At 37.5% G+C, this 26,249-nt stretch overlaps 1 protein-coding gene across 2 annotated transcripts in view; it reads right to left on the bottom strand.

Moving 5' to 3' along the window:
- CSMD3 (CUB and Sushi multiple domains 3) overlaps positions 1-26,249 on the bottom strand; it is a 1,250,820-nt gene that overhangs the window by 903,715 nt on the left and 320,856 nt on the right. For both annotated transcript variants that reach the window (XM_056128239.1, XM_056128292.1), the window contains exon 5: positions 2,139-2,346. In XM_056128239.1, coding sequence (XP_055984214.1) covers positions 2,139-2,346 — 208 coding nt within the window. The remainder of the gene's footprint in view (positions 1-2,138; positions 2,347-26,249) is intronic.

The following is a 26,249-nucleotide window of genomic DNA, read 5'->3' as shown; positions in this document are numbered from 1 at the left end:
CATTTGTAAGGTTTTCTTGAAGAGTGCTAAATGCTCTGGTTTATAATATGACTAGAATTTTGACAAGTCAGCCTGCTAATTTGTTGATAAGACACTAATCTAAAAAGATAATATAAACAATGAAACTTTAGCTGTTTTTCTTTCTCTAGGAAGAAGGAAATATGTAAAGGTTCAGTGTCATTTAAGAAAAATTGGAGAGAAGCTGAATTGTACTATAAATTCAGAAACATGCAAATTGATGTGTTAAATAAAAAGCATATAAATAATAACTCAAAATATTTCATTGAATAATTGAAAGTGACTATAAAATCACAAGTGGAGATATGATTACAGAGAAATTATTAGATTTGGATTCCAGAATTTAGAGGCAAGGAAAGGAAGAGTGCTATAAAAGTTGTTTCTAATGTCCTTTATTAACTCTAAGTGGTCAAAATTATGTTTTATTTTTTAAAAATATTATGTTAAAGAAGTCACCTGTGTGGCAAAATATAGTCATTAGAAAATTCATAGCAATATAATTCACCTTGTTATCTTTAAATATGTCTCAGTGTTTAAAAATAAAATTATTTTTATTTATTTATTTATATACTTTTTAGGTCACACCCGGCAATGCACTCCTGGCTACCAGGGGTTACTCCTGGCTCTGCAGTCAGGAATTATTCCTGGCGGTGCTCAGGGCACCATATGGGATGCTGGGAATTGAACCCAGGTTGGCCGCATGCAAGACAAATGCCCTATCCTCTGTGCTATCTCTCCAGCCTCTAAAGTCACAAATTTAAAAAAAAAAAGAGGTCTGAATTTTCTAATAGGTTAAAAAGAATTCTGCTGAGTTTTGTTGTAACCAATCATGAAGTTATCATGGAATCATTTTAAATGACATAACTCTGAGTCCTGAGATCCTGAACAATATAAAATAAGTATCACCATGTTGTTTTTTTCTGATCTCAATATACGTAGGCAACACTTTTGCTGCGAGTCAGTCCATTATTAAATAATGGAAATTGAAAATTGTTTCTGTAGAGTTCTTTCAGTACCAGCTGAAGATATTACCTGCTCTGTCTTCACACTCCTCTTTGATAACTTACTCACTCCCTTCCATTTCCTCCCATCTTTCCAAATGCCCTCCCTTGGTCTCTTGAGCTAGTCACTCCTCTGAAATCTCAGCTCTGAATATTTTGCTGCTCACATTTGGTCCTAGTATACCCTTTTGTCTTACATCCCATCCTGTATCTAACTGATATTGATTTTAAAGTAGTTCAATTATTATCAGTACCAACCAAATGTCAGTTATGCATCTGTTCAGATCCATGTAGATAAAAAAAGATCTTTTAATAGGAATGATGGCTTTAAAATTACCAATGTGTCAAATACTAAAAACTCAATACATCTAAAGTAATATCAATACTCAGAGAATCCCCTTTCAAAAATTTGACTTTCTTCATGTTTTGGAATCAACAGATATCGCTATCATTATCAAATCATTAAAATCATAAAATTTAATTTTATTTTAATACCTCTCTATCATTATCAAACCACCATAACGATTCTTTTCATTATACTTCCTAAGTACCTCAATTATTTCTACTTTATCTCAATCAAAATCCTTTTAATCTACCATATTTTTTGGATGAAAGCCATTACTTCCTTAGGTATCTTCCATAGACAGCAGTTTCACATCATTTTGCAATTTTCATGAAAACATCTCTTGAGTATCTAAAGAAGCAGATCGTACTCACTGAGATCATAGTATTTAAGTTTTGCAATTAAAAGGCCCCATAAAAGATTTAACTACAGAATCAAATGACAATTACTTCCAGCCTATTCAGTTAATTTAAAAGGAATCATTGCAGACTGGCATACTAAGCAATACAACTGTTGATTACATTCCTAACAACTTTCTTTCCTTCTAAATTTGGAGTCAGTCACAGTCTCCTCTTTAAATATTCCGATGTATTTGACATTATGGGTTTGGTGATCATCCAGTATACCCTTAAGTTCTGACAGCTGCCCTACTAATTTTTCTGTAACCATATACCCTTCTAAATATCCAGACCTTTAATGCCCACAAGCAGCTGTCCTTTGTCAGTTGGCCTCAGGCAATGGCACCATGATAACTTAATAGAAAACTCTCTACTTACCATATTGTAGGTGGTTCAGAACCTTCTATTTCTAAGTAATCATACTTTTCTTCCATTTGGAAATCAGTAAATATGAGTGAAATTGTGTCCCCAGGCTCTGCTACAATGGTCCAAGTGCAATCAGCGTTATTATGGTATTCATTAGGAAAACTTGGGCTGGATATGATGCCACTCGATCCTCTCATTGTTCCTCCACAGGCATCTTCAGCTGAGAAAAACAAGAATGGCGTGTTCTTTTACAAGTCCTTAAAGTGATGATATGGAAACAATGGTGCTAGCATTTCTAGATAAAAACAACCATTAAATATATTTTATTGTGCTAATAAATACAAGATAAAAAGAGATGCATATACAATGAGAACTGTATTTTGACAATTTTCTAATACCTGGTTAGAATTGGTAGCAATAAGAATAAATAAAAAATAGAGATTGTTAGATCTCAAAATAATAATATATTACTTTCATCTGCTAAGTTATGAACTCAATAATATATAGGAAGCATCATTCTTATGCAGTGTGATGGGAATCAATGCTTATGATTTCTAAATGTTTATGGGAGGGTAGAGTTTTATTTTTACCATTTTTAGTGTAGGTTTTCATAAAATAAAAGGATAATTTAAAAGACTATAGAGGATATGTTTTGTCAGGGCATATGTAAAATATGAAAAATATAACTATATTCTCAATAAATATATATCATATTAAAATTTTAATTAAAGAGGAATGATACAGTAACTGGCATATATGCAAAAATTCCCTATCACTTCACCAAACAATTTAACTATATTTTTCTAGATGCTCAAATTATGTATGTATGCCTGGATATGGGGATCAGGACTAGAGCTCATATACTAGAGCTCATACCTGACATGTATGATGCCTTGTGTTTGATCATGTAAAATAAAAGTCCCATACATATAAATATACCGAAATATCAATACATGTTCAATTCAATTTACATTTGAACCAATAATTTTCATTTTCAGAAACACTAACTGTAGACTAACAGAGGGATTATGTGACCAGCTATGTTTGCTAAGAAAATGCAAGATAAAGTTTCAAGATTTATAAAAACATCAGAGTGAGAAAACTTGTCTATTATAGCACACTGTCAGTCAAGTTAGTCAGTTACCAGTTTATTATTGTCACAATATTTATGTTATCTTGAACCACTCATGGAAGTTTCTCATTCAAGTCAAATATTTCAGGAACAATTTGATTACTGCTATACTATTAGACATACTGGCCAACTTTATAGTCTTATAAATATAGATACACATTATCTTATCTAGCTCTATGATAAAAGCAAACAATAAAGGTAAAGGTAAAGGCCCTCCCGTTGATCGTCGATTTGCTCGAGCGGGCCCAGTAACGTCTCCATTGGAGACTTTGTTGTTACTGTGTCTGGCATATCGAATACTCTCGGTAGCTTGCCGGGCTCTCCGAGAGGGGCGGAGGAATCGAACTCGGGTCGGCCATGTTGGCCGCTTGGAAGGCGAACGCCCTACCCGCTGTGACAATATGATACTTAAATTTATATTTATATGTTATACGTAGTGAATATATTCATTGTTTGTGTACCCTTCTTTTTTAGCTAGAAATCATATCTGTCACTGTCACTGTCCTCCCATTGTCATCGATTTGCTCGAGTGGGCCCAGTCATGTCTCCATTTTTTTGAGACTTGTTACTGTGTTTGGCATATTGAATACATCATGGGTAGTTTGCCAGGCTTTGCCGTGCGGGCGAGATTCTCTCAGTAGCTTGCCAGGCTCTCCGAGAGGTGCAGAGGAATTGAACCTGTCTCGGCCGGACTGGCTGCGTGCAAGGCAAACGCCCTACTGCTGTGCTATCGCTCTAGCCCTTGCCTTCTCAAAGGAGCAATATTAAAATGTTTTTGATTTGAGATGGCTTAAATTACAAAATAAAATCTTCCTTTGTTTAAATCATGGGTTGGAGCAATAGCACAGCGGGTAGGGCTTTTGCCTTCCACGCAGCCGACATGGCCGACCCGAGTTTGATTCCTCTGCCCCTCTCAGAGATCCCAGGCAAGCTACCGAGAGCATCTTGCCCGCACGGCAAAGCCTGGCAAGCTACCCATGACGTATAAATCATATCTTTCTTTAAAATACTTTTCATCACACATTACAATACATAATATTTAAGTACTTGCCCCCTCTGTTTTTTTTGATCATGTTAAGTATTTAAAATTGACGTGTGGCTATCTAGACTAACCAAGCATAATACTATAATATTATTGTCAGAACATACCCTGCCAAATACATTAATTTTAACCTCTTGAAAACATACATCTCTGCTCTTCCCCAGTCCTCACAAAAATCACTTTCATGTTTACCTTCTAAGTTCTAACCTCATAAGTAGATATTTATTTTGGAAATAAAACTTATTTATAGTATAACTGGTATACAATTTTGGGGGGGAGTGGAGGGGGCTACATCCAGCAATGCTAAGGGTTACTCTAGGCTCTGCACTTAGGAAACATTCCTCATGGAGCTTGGGGACCAAATGGGATGCCAAGAGTGGGATGGAACCCCTGTTAGTTGCATACAAGTCAAGTACCTTAACCATTAGGGTACTGTCCAGCACCCTAACTAGTACACAATTTAAACCAGGTCAATAAGTATCTCAAAACTAACTATAGACAATGAGTTTACACATAAACTTTTTAAAAGTCTCATAAAAATTCTACTTTATCAAGTTATGAGTCCAATCATGGATACTCACAAGTATTTTTTTTTCTATCTTTAACTGCCTCTGGTTCGGACGTGACAGATGGGAAAGAGGAAAGGAAGAGGTGTGTGTTCTTTATTACGCTACTAGTATCTAGCATTTCTTTCATTCACTTCTACTCATTCAGCTGCTGTGATTTCTCTTGGAGTTAAAAGTATAAGGATGCAGAGAAGACGGATGTTTATATTTGCTTGGCATTTACTTCGTACCAGGTTCCAAAGGCTTTGTACAAGCATGTGTGTGTGTGTGTGTGTGTGTGTGTGTGTGGTGTGTATGTGTGTGTTTGAGAAAGACACAGAGGCAGAAAGAGAGAGAAGGAGAACTTTCATGCATTTCTCATTGTTTGCCAGTAAATTCCTGAGCTGAGGGCAAGGTTCTGGAAGATAGTTTAGGTTCCCCATATGGGAAAACACCATACTGTATTTCACTTCCTTTACAATTGTGTCTTTTTTGCCCTTCCAAGAGGGCCTTGGGGTAAAATGGAAGAAAATTCCCAGGCTTAGCCACTTCACAAAAGTTCTGCAAGTTGGCTTATGAAGACATGCCCCATTTATTCACTAGTTGGAAATGCATTTTCCTGACAAACTCAGCCCTCAGGGGTTTCAATAGATATTTAAATATTTCAGCTCTGGCTTTCATAATAAGATACTTTACCCCCAAAGCTCCAGGGCATACAAGTCAATTTTTTTCTGCCTGGTCTCCTTCATGTTCCTCAATCTAGGTTCATAGCACAGAGAAATCACCTTACACACCTGACACCTGGATAGGCACATGGCACAGCTCACTCCAAGGGAACTGTTACTGTACAGCAAACACATCCCAGCCCCAAACAATCACTGACTGGGACTGGAAATCAAGGAAAGGAATTCAGATATTGTGATATCCAAATGGATGTACTTGTGAATTCTTATATCTAGTTTTTTTTTGCTCTGTCATGTTTGATTTCTTTCATTTTAGTTTTTTTTAGTATATAAAATTCATAGTATAATTGAGCATCAGACAGAGCCATGAAATAATTTTTATTTTAACATAGATACACAACATCGAGGCCAGAAAAATAGGTAGGGTGATTGTCTTGCACAAGGCTCACTAAGGATAAATTTTCACACTACTAGTAGTTCTTCACGCACTTCCTGGAGTGTGGAGCCAGGAATAAGCTCTAAGCACAGCTGTGTGGGGCCCTAAAACAAAAAAAGTCATGGAAATTTAAGACACACGGGGCATTTTTGCATGGTGATGTATTGAACAAATCTTGCACTGCACTTTGGTCTAGATGCACCATAATGATTATAAAAATAAATACAAGGTTCTGTATCCACAGATTCCTAGTGAATATATTGCATAAACTAGTTTTTGTTTTCCTATAGCAGAGTTACAAGTATAACATGCATGACAACAAAAAATTAAGTTTTAATTTCCATACTATTCTCTGGCCAGTAACATCACCATCTTTTGTCATAGTGCATGGAGAGATATTCATCAAGAGGCCCAGATTTCTTACATAGCACTCTATCTTGGCTGCCTGGTTTGCCTATTGGATTAGTGTTAGCTGTGCTATCTTCTCTTCAAAGCTTCATCAAAAGATAGGATTCACAGAGGGTTAGCCAATAGAACCATTTCTTAAGCAAATCAACACAAACAATGGGATAAGATCAGTCATTTGAATAACCCCCCTGTGCCTATTCAATATTAAATCTTCTTACTTTAAGATTGCTAAGTACTAGAAAAAACTGTGTAGACTCTCAGGCTTTTGCAGGAACCACAGATGTGGGGTCATCCAGTAAAGAGGCAGGAGAGAGAGAGAGAGAGAGAGACAGAGACAGAGACAGAGACAGAGACAGAGGCAGATTAGATTAGAAGAACCCTATAGGAGTGAATTAATGGGTGGCCTGCATCATGAGATGGACCAAGGATTTGCACCAGAACCTGCATGTCCAGAGTACCCAATGGTGAGCGTTATGATGGTCATCTCAACCTCCTGCCTCTATTTAACTTGTTCACTTACAGCAGTTCTTCATAACAAACAATACAAAATATATTATTTTGGTTGTGTTAGGGACAGGAATTGGGGCTTGGAATGGAAACATCCCAAATTTGCTGGTGGGAAGTTGTAATGATGGTGGGATAGATATTTAAATATTAAATGTAATCAAATATTGTGAACTAACATATAAGTAAAAAAAAGAAAAAAATTTAAAAAACTCAATGACAAGTGCTCACCACCAGCTTTATTAAAACAAGGTATGAAACTCAGAGGTCTCTTTCATGCTGTGGTGGCTTCGCTCTTCTGTCTTCCCTCTCTTAAGCAAATCCCCTTCTGAAATGGTCAGTTAATCTTCAGTCCCTTGCTTTCAATGTCTCCTGCTTGGAGACAAGGTAAAGTCTGTTCCCTCTTCAGAAAAGCTCCAAGCTCTCTCCCTTCACCAAGTAGTGTGACTCTAAGTGAAATACAAAGTAAACACAATGGCATCTCTGGCCTACCCCAGGAGTAAAGGCGATTTCATACTGATGTCATATGTCTGGGCCTTTACACTTTGTAGGCAACTCAGGGACAAGAACCTCTTAAGAATTTTATGGGTTAGAGACTTGAAGGGTAGTAAGTAAGTACTGTCTCTAAAAGGAGTAGGAAAGCTTTCTGAGCAAGTTGAGTTATGTGTTTACTGGAGAGAAGGGAATATTCCAGAAACTGAACTCAACTGAGTCAAAGTCTTTGCCATTTCTAAGACAGTGAGGGGTTATATGCTCAAGGATCACTCAGGGTGGTTCAACGGGACCATATGTAGTGACTAGGATCCCTTCAGGTAAGCAGTGTGTAAGCCAAGTGCTTTACCCCAATAACCTTTACATACTCTATTTTTACATTTTTAAATGTACCCAAACCTATTGATAAAAACTATGGGTGTCCCATTGTTCATCAATTTGCTCAAGCGGGCTCAGTAATGTCTCCTTTGTGAAACTTGTTGTTACTGTTTCGAACACAACACGGGCAGCTTGCCAGGCTTTGTTGTGCTGGGGAGATACTCTCGGTAGTTGCCGGGCTTTCGAGAAGGGCAGAGGAATCCAACCTGGCTTGGCCAAGCTGGCAGTTTGCAAGGCAAACACCCTACTGCTGTGCTGTCGCTCCAGCCCAAATAAAAATTGGAAATTAAATGTATCATACCTAAAATAAAAAATGATCAGGTCTCTTTAATAAATAAATAATAGAAGGAAAGTGCTACAGTGCTACATTTTATTTAAGATATTGTAAAATCAAACTTCCCTGAAAACTTTTTAAAAAGTAAATGACAAAACCACCTCTGTTTTCCTTAATGCACCTCTGATTCTTATCTCATTCTGTTCTCTGCCCTATTAGTAGTTTATTCTTTAAGAGGTTTGTATGTGTACATGCGTGTGTGTGTGTGTATGTGTGTGTGAGAGAGGGATTTTTCTTTTTTTGAGGGGGAAGGCAGGTAACAGCAATTAGGTGAGTTTACAAAAATGAAAATTGAACTGCAAATTATAATTGATGAGTAAACTTGGACAGTTCTAGATACTAAGCATTCAATTTATTCTTGGACTTTACCACAGAAAATTATTCTGTAAATCTCCTTGGTTAAATCATGATATTTCATCTCCACTCAAGTTAAAGCAACATATATGTAGGGTTTCTTGTTCCTTCCCCAAACAGGCAATGCTGTTGTCCATCTCATAATTAAAAAAAAATACTGCTTATATATTGCAATTGCATTAAGAAACCATCATTTTATGTTTAATTTGGTTTTATGTTGGGGTGCACTCAGTTGAGATCAGGGCTTATTGCCAGTTCTATGCTCAGGAATAACTGCTGGGAGCACTCATGAGACCTATGACAACCAGGGATTGAGCCAGATTGGTGGCATGCATAGCAAATACCCTATCTGCTGTGTTATCCATCTGGCCCAGTATCTATCATATTACTGTTCACATCTTTCATAATCAATAGGCCATCTTATTTTACCAATTTTTGTATTTTGGAAAAAACTCTTCTCAGAGAGAACGAAATTGAAAAACTAATTATATAACTACACATTTTCTAGATGTCTAGTTTTGTTTTATGTTTCTTAAAGCAAAACAAATGATGCTGTTCTAAGTTTTAAAGAAAAATGTAATTATCTAATTATGGAAGAAAGAAAATGATTCTTAGTACTACTTCAGCTCCTCTCACAATAAAACAGATAAAATTGAATCTAGCTCAGCAATATATTTACAACTCCAAGAAGAACACTATTCTGATCCAGATAAATAGTTCTTAGAAAACATCAAATTGAATGACATTTTGAAATAGAAGGTTTTAACCTGAATACTCAAGTATGAATGTGAACAAATATCTCTAACCTAATTTACCTTCCTCAGAGAGATACTAATAAAATGACACAACTAAAAGTCATTGAAGTTATAATCATGTAGACAAATGTTTGCATGTCTTATGCATAGTTATCTTGTTGTGCTATTAAGTTAATTATATATTATATAATCCATGTGTCATTAATTTATTATCTTCAAGTGAGAAAAATATAATCCTTAATTCAATAATCACTTAATGTCAGAGAAAAATATTCAGCGTCAAGAATCAGCCTTGTAAGAATAGCAGAAAAGAAATTACATTCTTGCCACAGGAAAGAGAGGAAGGGGGCGGAAATGCCTAGAATTATGCAACTTTTTGTAAGGCAGTGCCTTCGGGAGCACAGAATAGTGCTGGGCTTAGATAGTGAGTGTGATATTCTCTCTGAGCTGGGCAGACACGGTCCAGGAAAGTGGAGATCTGGTGGCTGTAAGACAGGGTTGTAGAGAAGAGTGAACTCTGGTGAAAACCAGCTCATGAAATATGTCAGAGACCCCTCAGTTTTAGCCAAAAACTAACAGGCACACGGGGGAACATTACAGTCAGTCAGGCGATGAGAAACCAAAGACATGAGTGCTCAGTGGTTTGAAGACAGTGCACATCGCTGGCTGGTAAAGAGTACTGCTATGATCAATTTATTATAAAGAGGAGTTTTATAACAGCTTGGGTATTCAACACAAACTATTCATTTTGCTGGATGGACTCTATCTGAACTCCAAATGGCTCTAGATCTTCCCAACCCAACTGAATAGCAAACCTCAAAAGACACCACTGACTTCCTAAGGACACAAAATTATTCAAGATTATTTTTCATTAGGGCTTTCTGTGACATTTTATAATGCTCTTAATTTATTCCATTGAGAATGTTCCTTGTTATTTTTATGTGAAATTTTTTCTGATTAAATTTGCATCTCTTCAAACACATATTCAACTACCTCATTGCCTCCTCTTTCCCTTTTTCTGCCAGTTTACCTGGTATTAGAGATTCATAGACATCTATGGTTCCTTTATCACTATATATTTTATCACAAGATAATATCTACCCACTGTATTTCTACTATCATTCATGTTTATTGATGATTTCATAATCTATGTCAGTTAGCTCAATCCTTTTTTTAAAATTATCCATTCAATTTCCTATGGGGAATACTGAATATTAAAAAAATACATATTCACAAATGTTGGTAGCAATGATTCTTTCCAAATGTTTTGTTCATTTCAGTTCTTACATTAATTTTCTTGAGCTGCGTTATGAAATGTTACATGCATTGTGAGCTTTTAGAAACTGAAGTGGTGTAGACAGTGGCTTAGAAACACTAAAATAGAGAAAAATATCTAGATTAGAAGATTCCTTTCTTCACACACACACACATACACACACATACATTGGTTTTGAGGTCATTTCAGAGGTGCTCATATTTTACTCATAGCTCTTCTGAGGGATCTCTCCTGGAGGCACTCCAGGGACTATGTGGTCCAGAATTAAACCTGGGTCATCCGCACGCCATGCACACATCCAACCAGTTGTGCCCTATTACTGAAATATTGGTAAAAGGTAAAGGTAAAGGCCCTCCCGTTGATCGTCTATTTGCTCGAGCGGGCCCAGTAACGTCTCCATTGGAGACTTTGTTGTTACTGTGTCTGGCATATCTAATACTCTCGGTAGCTTGCCGGGCTCTCCGAGAGGGGCGGAGGAATCGAACTCGGGTCGGCCATGTTGGCCGCTTGTAAGGCGAACGCCCTACCCACTGTGCTATCGCTCCAGCCTACTGAAATATTGAGACAAAAATAATAGTATGTGCTCACCAGTATGTACTAGCAAGACTACATACTGACCCCATCATAAATTCATATGACGTGATAAAGTTAAGGTCTATTCATGGGTTGTTAGTCAAAAGTGCGTTGCCACAGGTAAGACTAGTTATTTATTTGCCTGGTTGTTTGTTCCTGTGTTTGTTTTTGTGGTCACATCCGCTGGTGCTTCAGAATTTTTCCTGACTCTGCACGCAGGCATCACTTCTAGAGGGACCATATATCATGCCAGATATCAAACCCTCATCAGCCATGCACAAACCAAGTGCCTGCTGTTCTATCTATCTGGCTCCTAAGCCTAGTTCTTAAAAATGTCACCCATGACCCCAACATCCAATAACAGAATAAACCAAGAATAAACCGAGGGGGAAGTAAGAAGGTAAGAATGAGAAGTAAGGGGCAAGCAGGGGCCAGAAGCCTCAATTGCATCAGCTGAGAGAGCCACAGATTCAAACTAGAGGCAACAAGACTGTAAACATGATGAGATCCAAAGTACAAGAACCAAAATTAAAAGGGAGACAGCTTGAGCACAATGGTGGAGGGAAACTGGTATTGGTGCCAGAACTGGTCTACATTAGATGCCTAAACCTCAACTTGCAACCATTTGTGGGGTATAAAATACTAGTGTTGTATAGGCCACCAATGAGTGCAAGTTGAGACTAATACCAAAGGACAGTTGACACTGACTGTCTCAGGATTGAAAGCTTGCGACCAGTGGTGGGGGTTGGGGAGGGCAGTTAGGATGGAGAGGAGACCACTATAACAAGGACAGTAGAGAATGATCACTCTGGACAAGAACTGAGTGCTGAAAATAGGTAAAGGGCCCAACCTGATAAACTTCCAGTACCTGTGTTTCAAACCATAATGCAGAGAGAGAGAGAGAGAGAGAGAGAGAGAGAGAGAGAGAGAGAGAGAGAGAGAGAGAGAGAGAATGCCTGCCCTAGAGAAAGATCGGGCAAATAATGGGAGGGATTGAAAAAAAGAACATTGATGATGGAAATGTATACTGGTTATACTGGTGAAGGGACTGATCTTGGAACATTGAATGACTAACTTAGGTAAAGGTAAGGTAAAGGCCCTCCCGTTGATCGTCAATTTGCTCGAGCGGGCCCAGTAACGTCTCCATTGGAGACTTTGTTGTTAGCACAGCGGGTAGGGCGTTCGCCTTACAAGCGGCCAACATGGCCAACCCGAGTTCGATTCCTCCGCCCCTCTCAGAGAGCCTGGCAAGCTACCGAGAGTACTCGATATGCCAGACACAGAATGACTAACTTAATCTTGAAAAACTTTATAATCATATCTCATGGTGATTCCATAAAAAAATGAAAACACTGAAAATCAATAAATGAATAATAAACCTCAACTCTCCCTGTCAATCATGATTACTTAATGAAATAAGTTTTAAAATACACTATATATGTCTCTGCTTTAGGAATCATGTGGCCAGTACATATCAAGTGGAGGCCATATGAAACCCTGGGGTTCCAGGATAGTACAAACATGGCACCTGTGAAAATCTCATATACATGGGTGATATGCAAAACTAGAAGACAAACTGATGATAGGAAAGGAAGTTCTCAGGAAGTAAAAGGTTATCAGGAGGGAGGCAACATTTGTAAATGAGATTGGAAAACACCAGCCTAGACTATCATTTCAATCCCATTTTATTCTCTTATCCCCTAATAATGTACCCTGTACTGTCAAATTTAGGACATCTTTCAATAGTAGAAAGAATAAATTTGAAGAGGTATAACCGATACTCCAAAAATTTATACAGCATTGTAAACCCACATTACTTCAATTAAAATGCCTATAAATGGTAAATAAAAGTACAGTTTTGATAATATTTCATATACTCAACTTTCCATGAATTTTGAGTAAGATCAATGCCTATAACATAGACTTAAATGACTGTAAAGCAAGATTATTTGAATTATGTCTTTACAATAAAATAATAATAAGCACAGGCAGGAAAGCTACAAGCTCAAGTTGTCTGACCATCACTTTTATGGATGTTTCATGGGAATAAAATAAATCTTTAGTGAAATGTAATAATGTTACTTTTTTCATCATTATAGCTTCAGTTACTGCTTCATTTATAATTTTAAATCCATCCCCTTGAATTGATTATATTAAGTGAAAGTTTTTAGTCTTACAAAATGAGGATTTCCCAGTATTAGATTCAAATATAGCAGGATTTTAATAGCATTTTCTTCTGCTCTACAGATTGCATTCATCAAAACTTTGTTTTTTTCTTTCTTTTTTATAGTGTTTATTTTTATGTGAATAATATAATTTACTATATTGAAAATTATAAAACCGAAAACTATTTTATTTGCAGTAGATTTTTTCAATCTTAATAAATCTTTTTATATTTAAAAATAAAAATAAAAATAGACTTGAATTTAACCTTCTTGAATAAATATTTATCATAATTATATTTTCAGAGATTTTTAATAAAAAAATTTTTCTTATAAATCTCAGGGCTAGGATGAAGGAGATGTTACTGGGGCCTGCTCGAGGCAATTGACGAATATTTTCAGAGCTTAAAATTATACCTAGATAATAACTGTCACTTTCACTGTCCTCCCGTTGTTCATTGATTTGCTCGAGCGGGCCCAGTAACGTCTCCATTGGAGACTTTGTTGTTACTGTGTTTGGCATATTGAATACATCAAGGGTAGCTTGCCAGGCTCCGCCGTGCGGGTGAGATAACAGTAAACCAAAATATTTCTCCAACATAATGTTTTCTTTTAATACATTTGAAGAAATTGAATACTATCAGTGACTCTTTCAAGTTTAAAATATTCTTGTCTACAAATTAGATTGTCTCTCTCCTTCAATGCAGTATTAGATTATTGATTTTATCATTATAGATATAGGTATGATTTTTTAAAGAAAACATAAGATAACCTTAACTTTCTATCACAGTAAGTTAAAAAAATGAATTAATTTTAGGGTGTAAGTATTTATCACAGTTTTTCTATCCTGACTCAACTAATGGGTACCAGATTTAGCAAAACATTGGTTCTGTATTTGGGCACTGACTTAGTGCCAGTCACTCTAATGCCAAATTAAATAGGTAACAAGGGAACTGGGGCTAGCACAGTGGTTTGATTTGTGGCACTGCATCGTCCCTGCAGCATAACTGGGAGAAATCCTCATCACCAGAAGTCCTGGAATGGTAACCCTTCTAATCCCTGGCACTGCTGGGCCTGAAACACTGTACCCTCTGCTACTTTCATTGAATCACCCGGTTGGCAGCATCCCTGCTGGGACTGTCAAACTTCCTGAGCACCATGTAAGAGCCCACCCATGGGGAATGTGCACTGGTGGAGGGATGGGTGTTTGATCATTATGTATTTGTAACTCAAACATTAAAGCTTGTAACTATATGTCACAGTGATTCAATAAAATAATTTTTTAAAAATTAAAAAATATATAATTTTTAAAAAATTAAAAATATTGAGCCCATGCACAAATAAATGAATAATTAAATAAATATTGAGACATATCTCTTAAATTTTTGGTGATTGACCTTTCCCATCATTTTCCAGTAGACAAATTTATATCCTATCAACTTTAATTTTTTGTTCTTCTCATGTCACATTAAAATTTACTTTAATTTACTTTACGTAGCAAAATCACATTGAAGTGGAAACTAACACTCTCCCATTCTAGTTTTCTGATTACATTTTTTTAATTTGAAAAAAAAGTTGGAATTTCTATATTTCGGACTCTCAAGCAGTGCTCAGGGAGCCCAGAGGTCCCTCCTTTGATTGGTGTTATTTGGGTAATCAAATTGGGTGATAAACCCAGCGTCTTTATCTTAAGTTTAATAATCTAACCTTTTAGACTTCTCAGAGATTTGTGCTACGGTGATCATTTTTCATTTTCTGAACTTAACAATTCTCCCCCCACCTTCAGGATCATTCTATTTCCTATATTAACCACGGTAACCATGGTCCTCCCGTTGTTCATCGATTTGCTCGAGCGGGCCCAGCAATGTCTCCATCATGAGACTTGTTGTTACTGTGTTTGGCATATCGAGTATGTCATGGGCAGCTTGCCAGGCTCTGCCGTGCGGGCGAGATAACCTCAGTAGCTTGCCGGGCTCTCCGAGAGGGGCGGAGGAATCGAACTCAGGTCGGCCATGTTGGCCACTTGTAAGGCAAACGCCCTACCGCTGTGGTATCGCTCTAGCCTTTGATAGTTTCCTACATTAGTGCTTCCTAAATTCTTTCTCAGTCTGTCTGGTAATGCAGTCAAAGCTGTGTGAACTTGAACTTGCAACTATACTGACTCCAACTGTTGGATATTAACCCTAAGTATTTTAGGCTTCATCAGTTAATTGTCCCTTCCCCCACCTCCTGTGAAATTTATAGTGCTCTTACAAGTACCCCTAATCCTCTGAGATTATCTTTAACCTTCCCTTTGTGCTTAATGTCTAATTGTTAACTACTAAATCCCCCAAGTCATACTTGTTTACTTAAGTCAAACCTTCTGGTGACTCTGGATTTTATATATGTAGTGAATTACTTGCTTTTCCATTTCCCCCTATAACCTTTTCATATTTTATTACAGAGAAATGTTATTTCCTTAAACACAGAAAGACTATCAACACTATGCTTCTAATATTTGGGGGTTGATTGACTGAAGACTGCACTGATCTCGTCCGGGATCTGGATTTTATAGTCTCTGAGTCTTGGCCGCTGATGGGATTACAAGGATCCCAGACGAGATCAGTGCAGTCTTCTGCCCCCGTGCCTGGGTGTTCCTTCCCGGGGCCCCTAGGAGGGGAGCGGGTTGAGCTTTCCTCCCCGCCCCGACCAGGGCTACGGCAGCCGAAGACCTCCAGGACCAGCCACCACCATGCTGAGACCACTCTCTGCACACATGAAGGTACTGGCAGAGGGACAAAGCCACGCAGGTTCCGGGGCCGAGACCTCCAAGCCTACTCGAATTGGAGTCGAGCATCTTCCACCCAGATCCTCCAAATTCCAGTAGGCGGGGGTCACACCCACCACTTGGCCCCCTGGCGCCGTGTAATCCCATCAGCGGCCAAGACTCAGAGACTATAAAATCCAGCCCCCGGAACCGCGCGGCCGCATTTGCGGCCGTGCGACAACTCATCAGAACTTTTTTTTTTTTTATGACATCTTATTGTCTCTTTCCTACTTTGGACAAACTTGCAGGCTATCTAATGTAGCCTGTCCACAGGGCAGAGTCTGGCAAACTCCCCGTGGCGTACCAAATATGCCAAATACCAGTAACAATGATGGGTCTCATTCTCCTAAAGAGCCTTGAATATAATCTCAGGGCTAGGATGAAAGAGACGTTACTGGGGCCTGCTCGAGGCAATCGACGAATAACAGGATGATGAAATGAAAATGAAAATGAAATGATTGACTGAAATATATCTACTCCTGGGTATCCAGCATATTTATTTGACTCAGGCTTCATTTGCCATAGTTCCTAACATCCCCCAAAAGTGGAATTTCTATCATGGAACTTGAATGAACCCCAGTGTGAGCAACAGAGCTACAACAGCAGCAAAATGGGACAGTTTAGAATGCATAAAAGCACCATTCTTGATGCAAGTCATTATTACTTTAGAGAGAGGACCTCATGGGTAAGGAAAAGCTAAACCTGCCTAAGGACTATTAATACTTGAAGGTATTTGGATAAACACAGTAGAGAGATATAGATAACTTCAAGTATTAATAATAACTAATTAATATGTACTATTAAACAGTTAAGTTTAGTTAAATGTACTAGTAGCAAGGGTAAGAAGAAAGCAACATAGATGTCCCTATGAGACAGGATGTTTCCTTGAGTCAATACTTCCAAGAGAATGGCCTCCGCTGAAACACAATAAATGAACAGTCACACTAACTTACAGTTCTACACCTCAAACCCACTCAGGTGTTCTATAATATGTATGCTAACAGCTCTGCTATGAAAGGGCCTTTTTGACCAGCTATCCGAGTGAGTTCCCTGTCATTTTCTTTCTCTACTGGGGAGGCTTGGGGGGAGGCAGTTCTCAGCCACCTAATGTGCTATGAACCTTATCTCATATCCACCAATATGCCATCAATCTCTATCACCTTCCAGTAGTTTCCCCCATTCAATGCTTTACTACTCTATAGTGTTATTGTTTTAATATTTTTGCCTTCAGAATTCCATGTCATGAGACCAGAGGGATAGTCCAGTAGGTGGCGCAATTGCCTTGAGTGTGACCAAGCCAGGTTCAATCACGGGCATCAACAGTCCCCAAAGTTTGGCAGGAGTGATCACTGAGCACAGAGCCAGGAGAAACCCTTAAGCATCACCAAGTGTGACCCTCCTCCCTTTTCCCTAAGGAAAGAAAAAGAACACAGATGCTATGAGACTGCATCCATTTAACTAACTTAATAACAAATAGTGACATGATGTTAGATACCTAAAGTATATAGGATGAAAATGTTTATTCCTCAGTATGTCCATGAAATCTCGATTTCAGAAGTTGTCCTACTATGACTTTAAAATCGCTGCTCTCGAGCCAATCTGATAGTAATGAATGATTTGACCTAAATGTATTTATAATTTTGAGTTGAATTCCTATTGTAAAATGATCTTTGTTTTCAGAATGCAGTTTTCTCACCACCAAGCATCATCTGCAGTATCTCAGCTACATACTCCTCATTTTCTTCATTAGTCACTTGGTTTTATTTTTGTGAGTGGAGGAAGGTTCTGGCAAGGTGATGACACAATTGACTTGTTATTCCCTCTGGCAAAATTGCCACAGCAGGGAAGAGAAAAGTCACTCTCAGTTCCGTGTATTCCATTTTGCTCTTGCCATCTCTACGAAATGACAGGTTTACTGCTGTTGCTGGTTCCTCATTTTCTGTCACAAAATAGAGTAAGAAGAAGAGAATGGAGCGGAGTAAAAAGCAGCAAACCCATGCTTAAGTAAAGTTCCGTGAGAGGAGACTTACAAGAGCCCTTTGACTATGATTTGAAGAGATCCACAGATTCTGCTTGCTTGAAAATAAATTCTCTTTCATCCTTTCATAGGGCTCCTAAATTAATATATTTTAAATATCAGTTTTCTCCAGGAACAATTTCAACCAATGTAAAGTCGTACCTTATTACAAAGTTTAACTCGTAATATTTAAATCACAATGAAGGAGTTACTAGAAGCTCAAAGTAAAATGTATGCATATTAAATATGAAAATACTTAAAATATTCACACCTTGATGAGTTGGGCCAGAGATACATTATAGTGGTCAAGGCACTTGCCTTGTATGTAGTCATCCCCAATCTCATCTTTCACACTGCATGTGGTACCCCCACAACACACCTGGATAACCAGGACATATTCCTCAGTTCATAGTCATAAATAATCCCTAAGAACCACCCAAAAGAATAATAATAATAATGGAACAACAATAACAACTACAACTGTACCACTGTCCTCCCATTCTTCATCAATTTTGCTCAAGCGGGCACCAGTAACATCTCCATTGTGAGACTTGTTACTGTTTTTGTCATATCGAATACGCCACGGGGAGTTTGCCAGGCTCTGCCGTGCGGACAGAGTACTCTCGGTAGCTTGCCAGACTCTCCTAGAGGGGCAGAGAAATCGTACCTGGGTTGGCCATGTGCAAGGCAAATGTCCTACCCACTGTGCTATTGCTCCAGCCCTAACAACTACAACAAAGTCCACAATACTAAATTGTTTAAGAAAAAATAATTTTGGTAATTCCATCTAAAATTTTAACAGAAGTTTTTTCTGACCTTGCACACGACTAATTTGGGTTTGATCCCCAGCACCATATATGGCCCCCTGAACCTTACCAGGAATAATCTCTAAACAAAGAACGGGGAACCCTGAGCACTGCAGGATAGGGTATGACCCAAACAACAATAAAAATTTTTATTATTATTCTGCAACATTAAAAATGATCTTCTGCAACTTCATGATTACATTTAACAGTGCATATAAAATTTATAATATATTATTTATGTTTAATTAACAAATGGAAGCTTTCTCTGTGCATCAGTAAATTATTTCCTACTAAAATTAACTGAACTAAATAAAACTGATTTCTTAATAAGTTTTCTCTTGAGTCTAAAGTAAATAATTATGTACATTTTGTCTCTGTATATTTTTATATTTTGCATAATTCTGACAGTGTTTTATCTGCTTTTAGTAATGGTGAAGTTTACAATTATCTGCTTAAAATTAAGATGGAATCAAATAAGACATTATATACACCATCATTGCGTAATTTTTGTTAGTGACTACCCTTTCACTGTAACACAAATTGCTGCTTCAGAACAACATGCTTTATATAGACATGTGTACTGATAACTATTAGATTTTTATTTTGGAATCTTTTAATTCAGTAATAAAATTAAAATTAATATTGATAATTAATGTTATTGAACTATATACAATGCATTTATTACTTCCATGTATATAATCTGATCTCCCATCTTGAACGATGCAGTACTTCATGAAATATGTACCAGATTCTAACACAACAATTATCGCAATAGAAAAAAACTGCATGTATAAAAAGCATAGCAAATTGATGGGGCTGGGGAGATAGAGAAACAGGTAAGACAATTTCGGAGTACCACCAGTAATGACCCCTGAGCACAGAGACAGGACTACTGCTAGTTGTGGCACCCGCAGAGATAAAAGTATAGCCAATCTATATTTCAGCCATAAAGTCAGTTATGTGTTGTCTACCCAAAATTTATTGCTATTTACAACTTATGCCTGTCATCTCCTCATAAAGTCAGTAGCCACGTGGTTAGGAACACAGACAAATTTTTATGAAGCCACTTATGAAATTTATAAACTTATAAAAACTAATATTTGTTAAAGCACTTAGAACTGGGAAGTCCAAAACCAAATGCAAATGAGTTCTGGTCCCTCTGTGCTTTGTGAGATTCTTCTCTTGACAGGATGAATGAAACTTGGTGGTATAGTTTTATCTGAAGGATAAACAGGTCACTAGCCACCCACACTTACAATAGAGGCCCTGAGACAGCGCTGCTCAAGTTTTTAGAGCTGGGGGATTTTAGCCATCAATCCAAATGTCAAAGAGCCAGTAAGGGAGGTAAAGTTGTGCTTTCAAAAGTGTTCCAGAGCTTTTTTTTTTTTTGTTACCATTTGCATAAAATCAACTTTTTTCTGTGCCTCCTGTCTCCAAATCAATTTAAGCTTTGTGTGCTAATATTTCACAAGAACCCTGGAGATTATAAAAAAAAATAGAGGATGCAGGTCAGCCATGTGTGCTGCCAAAACCCCAGAGGAAACCTCCATTAAAACCAAGAGATTGACAAGAGACAAGATTAGCAAAAGAATTAGTCATGCACAATCAACTGTGTTAAGTACTGGGGTTAAAACAAAAAATCTGCTTTTCTTGCCCTTAAGGAAAAGACTATCAGGGTTATCAGGGTGGAATGTTAATTCACCCAACAGATATTACTACATGATTCTGAGAGTATCAACTTTTCTACAAAGATTTTTTTTTGTTGTTAGAATTAACTACCACAGCTACTTTAAATGCTACTAATGAGGTGGGCAAGTATAAGCTTCAGTGTCCTGTGTTATTTAATTTCCAGATTTAGCGAAGTACCCAGAGACCTTCTCCCTACAGAATTCTCCCACTTCAGCTTGTTTCTCAGTCTGGAGCTAAAGAGAACTGAGCTCTCAAGTGAAAAAACTGCTAAATAATGGGCTGAAATTTTCCAGATCAACCAACAAATAAACAAATATTTTAACAAGTAAATCATTTCCCTTAAGGACTTATTATTTTTATTTTAATTTAAGCATGGGAAGAAAATCTCATCCAATTGCGAGACACTTAAATCTCAAGTTATAGAGAACTTAGGAATTTGTGCTCTCTCTCTCTCTCTCTCTCTCTCTCTCTCTCGCTTGCTCGCTCTCTCCCCCCCCACTCCTGTGTATGTGCACGTGTGTGCAGTGTGTGTGTGTGTGTATGTGTGTGTGTTCTTTACACTATCAAATCTGGATTCTTTGGGGAATTATTGCTATTAAGAAATATCAGCCATTAAAACAAAAATAATTATGTTAAGAGTTGGTGTCATATCATTATATTCTTTTAGGGTCCAATTATCATTTGGAGTGAGGACGTTCCATGCAATGCTCAGGAGCCCACAGGCCACTCCTATGGTACTTGGCCAAGTAAGCTGACTGGTCAACACTAGAATCTGGTGACATGATTCTGCTCAAGCCCAGTGTGATGCAGACCACCAGGCACAGCTGGCAGTTGCTCTCAAAAACTTGTAATTATGGAAAATGGAAGGCATGAGCTTTAACTGTTTAGGTTTTTTTTGTATACTTTTTAACTTTTTATTATTTTTAATTGAATCATCATGAGATACAGTTACAAAACTTTCATATTTGAGTTTCAGTCATACAAGTTTCAGTCTAGCCCTTTGGAGATGGTCCCAGGGATCCCAATCATCTCTTTTTACTAAGGTCCATATCATGAAAATGAGTTATTTAAAATTAGCTACATCAGACAATCATAGATTGTCTTCTTGCTTCCTCTTCTATCTGCATGCAAAGAAAAAAGTAATTGTTCAGTACACTGGATTCCGCAGTTTTATTTGTTATATATTGATTATATGTGTGTGTAGATAGATTCTTTATCTGTACTGTTTTATAAGCCAATTATGTGTCTATTACAGAAGCAAAAAGTAGCCCATATAGGTTAATAGCTATATCACTAATTACTTCACCAAATATTTATAAGTATAATGAACTACAAAAATAATCTTGATTTTGCTAGCTGTATCCTTCTCCCAAAAGATGTCATTGTCAGGAACATACAACTCTTCTTGTTACTTAGTAGAAAACACTAAGTATTCAGCAGTGATTCTGTTTGCTGATCAGTTGAGTTCATAAAGAAATCATACTGGACCATTTCCATGGTCTTGATCTAAGCCAAATGCCTTAAAAGTAGAAAAGTGATCACCAAGAGATGCAATATTGCAGCCTTTCAGTTCAGAATACGAGGGTCAGAGAGATAGTACAGCAGGCAAGGCCTTTGCATTGCACAAAGATTGCCCCATGTCAGATCCCACGTGATGGTCCTCGTCCCAGAGTACTGAGCTCCGGGTTAGCCCACGGAACAGCCAGTCATGGTTCCAAAATCAAAATAAATAAATATAGAAGAAGGAAATCAGAAATTCTAAATGAAAACAGCTTCCTGTTGCACAGAGACATACATCACCAAAAGCAAACAGAAAAATAGAACCTTGCCAACCCCTCTTGGTTTTTAGAACATGAAGACATGTGAAGCTTCTACTCAGCAGATGGTAACAAACTTTGGTATTTTCAAAAGCGATAGTACAGTGGGTAGGGCATTTGAGTTCAATCCCCGGTATCCCAAACAGTCCCCCAAGCACTGCCAGGAGTAATTTCTGTGCGCAGAGCCAGGAGCAACCCCTGAACATCAAGTGGGTATGACACAAAAAGAAAAAAAAAGTTGTGTTTTTGTTCATTTATTAGACCTACAATATAATATAATATACATTTTAAAATATGATTTCTTTTTAATTTTAAAACCATTATTGCCAGTGTACAGCTCAGAAATAATAATGTAAAAAGAATAGTTAATTTCATGTCTCAAAGCCTATAAATTTAAATGATCTAAAGTTTATAGTTAACTATCTCTAAAGGATCCAGATTTAAAATAATATGACACCTTATATAAGGTTTTGTTCCTTAAAATACCAATAGTTTTCCATGATAAATAAGATTGGGCTAGTGGCCTTTATAGGTATTAACCATCAATTTTTCAGATAACCTAGCACATTTTTTCCACAATCGCCTTTAAATATCAAAGACCTCAAATTTTCTTTGAATGATTTTATTTTTATTCTATTTTTTTTCTTTTGGTGGTGTTAAGGGTGTATTTCTGGCTCTGCAGTCATTGATCACTCCTGGTCCTATGCTCTAAGTAACATATGCGATGCTGGGGATCAAACCCAGGTAGTCTGCATGGAAAGGAAGTGCTTTATGTGCTGTACTATGCCTCGGCCACCAGTGATTTTAATATTGTACTAGTCTGTTGGGCTGGAGCGATAGCACAGTGGGTAGGGCATTTGCCTTGCAAGCAGCCAACACAGCCGATCCTGGTTCGATTCCTCCACCTATCTTGGAGAGCCCAGCAAGCTACCAAGAGTATCTCACCCACACGGTAAAGCCTGGCAAGCTACCCGTGATGTATTCAATATGCCAAACACAGTAACAAGAATCACAATAGAGACATTACTGAGCCCGCTCAAGCAAGTGGATGAACAACGCGAGGACAGTGACAGTGAGAGTGACTAGTCTGTTAATTAAGGAGCTGGACAGAGTCTTTGATATTAAAACTCTCCTCTTCACTATGAACTAAATCAGGAATCAAAACACTCTAGTAACACTCTAGTTTGTGAAGTAAATTTACCCTGCTGTTCATTATCCTAAAGTTCTATTAGAATTTAGCCATATGAATTCTTTATATAGTGTCTTACACATTCTGTTACATATAGGCAGAGTTGAATATTTTTGACAAAAAGTGTTATTGTCTGCAAATCTGAAATACCATCTAGCCTGTTGTAGAGAACATGTGACAATCCCTGTATTATTCAAAAGAATTAAAATGTACCATAAAATTCTTAAAAAATAAATAAATACAGGAAGCTAGTTCTAAATCCAGTAAATACAGCCCCATGCCTTTCTTATATATAGTATAGTACTGCATTAGTTCTAAACTCAATGGGTTGGACAACAGATCTGGGCATTATTTTTCTAATTTTCAAATTTCACACTCTCCTGAACAATCACCATTAAACCTATGGTTCTATTTCCCAACACAGGAGATACAAAGGTAAAAGCTATGTCACTAAATTCTTGGCAGTCTATCATACTGTGTGGTAGTATATTACTTTTGGATATATAGAAAGTAGGCTAAGCTTAAGTGTGAATTTATTGTCTTATTGCAAAGCGATTTTATCTGGTTTATGTTGAAGTTAAGTCTGAATCTTGACTCTTTATCTAGTCAACTATTTATAGATTCTCTGTCGCCATTTTATATGAGCTAAAGACACCTTGCTCCCAGATATCTACATTTTGTTTTCACTTACTACCATACCCATATATCTCTAAACCAACCCAATTTCATGCTGATTTTTTTTTGTTTCCACAAGTCACCAAAATATCATTATCTAAACAAAAATGTTGGAATTCGCCAACCTAGCCTCTCAATAATTGGAGAAACTTAATGAAGATCTGGTCTGAAAACAAATTGTCATGTCAAAAATTGGCATATTTGTCCTATCTCATTGTTCTTTCACTTTTCCATTAATGTGATACTGCTTTTATTACATCTACATAAGTAATGGACTTAAATATGTATGTTTTGCTAAGCGAAATGAGTCAGAAAGAGTGGGATAGACATAGAAAAATTGCATTCATCTGGGGGATATAAAGCAACAAAATATGAGATCAATACCTAAGAATAGCTGAGATCAACACCAGGAGGATTACTCCATAACTTAGAGGCCAGCCGGATATTCTAGGGGAAAGGGCAGTTCAGATAGAGAAGGGAACACCAAATGAAAGGTGTTTGGAGGATCCTCCCAGGAGGGGAAATGCATGTTGAAAGTAGACTATGGACTGAACATGATTGCCACTCAATGTCTCTTTTGCAGACCACAACACCCAAAAGGAGAGAGAGAACAAAGGGGTATGCCTTGCCACAGAGGCAGGGGGGGGGGGATGGGAGGAAATGGGCACTGGTGGAGGGATGGGTATTTGATCATTGTATGACCGAAACTCAAGCACAAAGATTTGTAAATCTACAACTGTACCTCATGGTGCTTCACTAATAAAAAAAAAAAAGGAACAAAAAAAAATATGTATGTTTAAAATTACATAGTTGCAGTTTAAAGGTTAAATATAATTCCCAAAGCCTAGAAACAAACTGAAATATAATATATAAATATAATATAATTCCCAAAGCCTAGAAACAAACTGAAATATAATATATAAATATAATATATGTAATATGAAATACAATAAACATAATATGCAGTTTCATGCCTGTTTTCAGGTTGAGGCTTTATTTCTACTTTCAGGTTTATAACGTTCTCAGCATCCTTCAAGACCAAACTCAAGAGTCTAGTCTTACAAAAGGAATTAACCTCAATGTATTTCTGGGAAAAATGTATTTCAAGTTAAAAGGGCACTTAGTAGTTACATAAGGGCTAAGAGCAGCACTGAGGCTATTCTACTCCCAAAGGTTTATATGGGATCCTGGCATTCATCTCCCCTCTGTGTACTTATACCTCCTATGACATTTGATATCACTGTCTATATGCAAACCTTCATTTAGTCTTGAGGATGCCGCGATGTAATTCAAGGAAATATTCTGAATTAAATGCAAGCTCAGGGAGAGTCTCAGCATTTATATGCATTCACAGCTACAAAGATTTCTTAGATCACATTTGCAATTGTGGAGAGAGCAGTAAGAAGATGGGCGAGAGAGTGGAATTAGAGCGGAGTAACATGGGATGGGGAGCAATAATCTGGAATGTTCCAAGGTTAAAAATTCAGGAAGAGAGATGCCAGATAATCTTGTCATCAGCCACCATCCTGAGTCACATATCCTTCTCTCCCAGAAGGGAGCATAACATGACGCTCACCATACTGCCGAACCCTGCCTCAGGCTGTTTCACTCAGGGTGTCCCAGAGTGGGGAGGATGAGACCTCCTCCCCGCCAAGGGACACAGCTCTGGGAGCCCCAAACTTCCAGAACATTAACTTTGGCCATATTCACAAACTCTTTCCACACACTTGGGCTGTGCCTCATCCATGAATGAACCTATTCCTAGACACTTCATACCACACACCGCACCCATACTCCAAGAGTACCACATCACATTTGTTGGCATCCAAAGCAGAAGGCAACCAATCTTAGAGGGAAATACTTTTTTACATATACATGTATATACACATATATGTGTATATACATGTATATACATATGTATGTGTGTGTATATACACACACACACACAAGGCTCAGTCTTTAACTACACGTTAGTGATCTCTTATTGAAGGGTCCCTTCAAAATACAATATACAACAATCTTCACACTATTTCCTTTAAGGAAACTTTTT

The sequence above is a fragment of the Sorex fumeus genome, unplaced genomic scaffold (genome assembly GCF_029834395.1).
Source record: "Sorex fumeus unplaced genomic scaffold, SorFum_2.1 ptg000002l, whole genome shotgun sequence".
Taxonomy (NCBI): domain Eukaryota; kingdom Metazoa; phylum Chordata; class Mammalia; order Eulipotyphla; family Soricidae; genus Sorex; species Sorex fumeus.
Note: the sequence above shows the minus strand (reverse complement) of the source record. Positions and strands in the feature narration are given on the sequence as shown.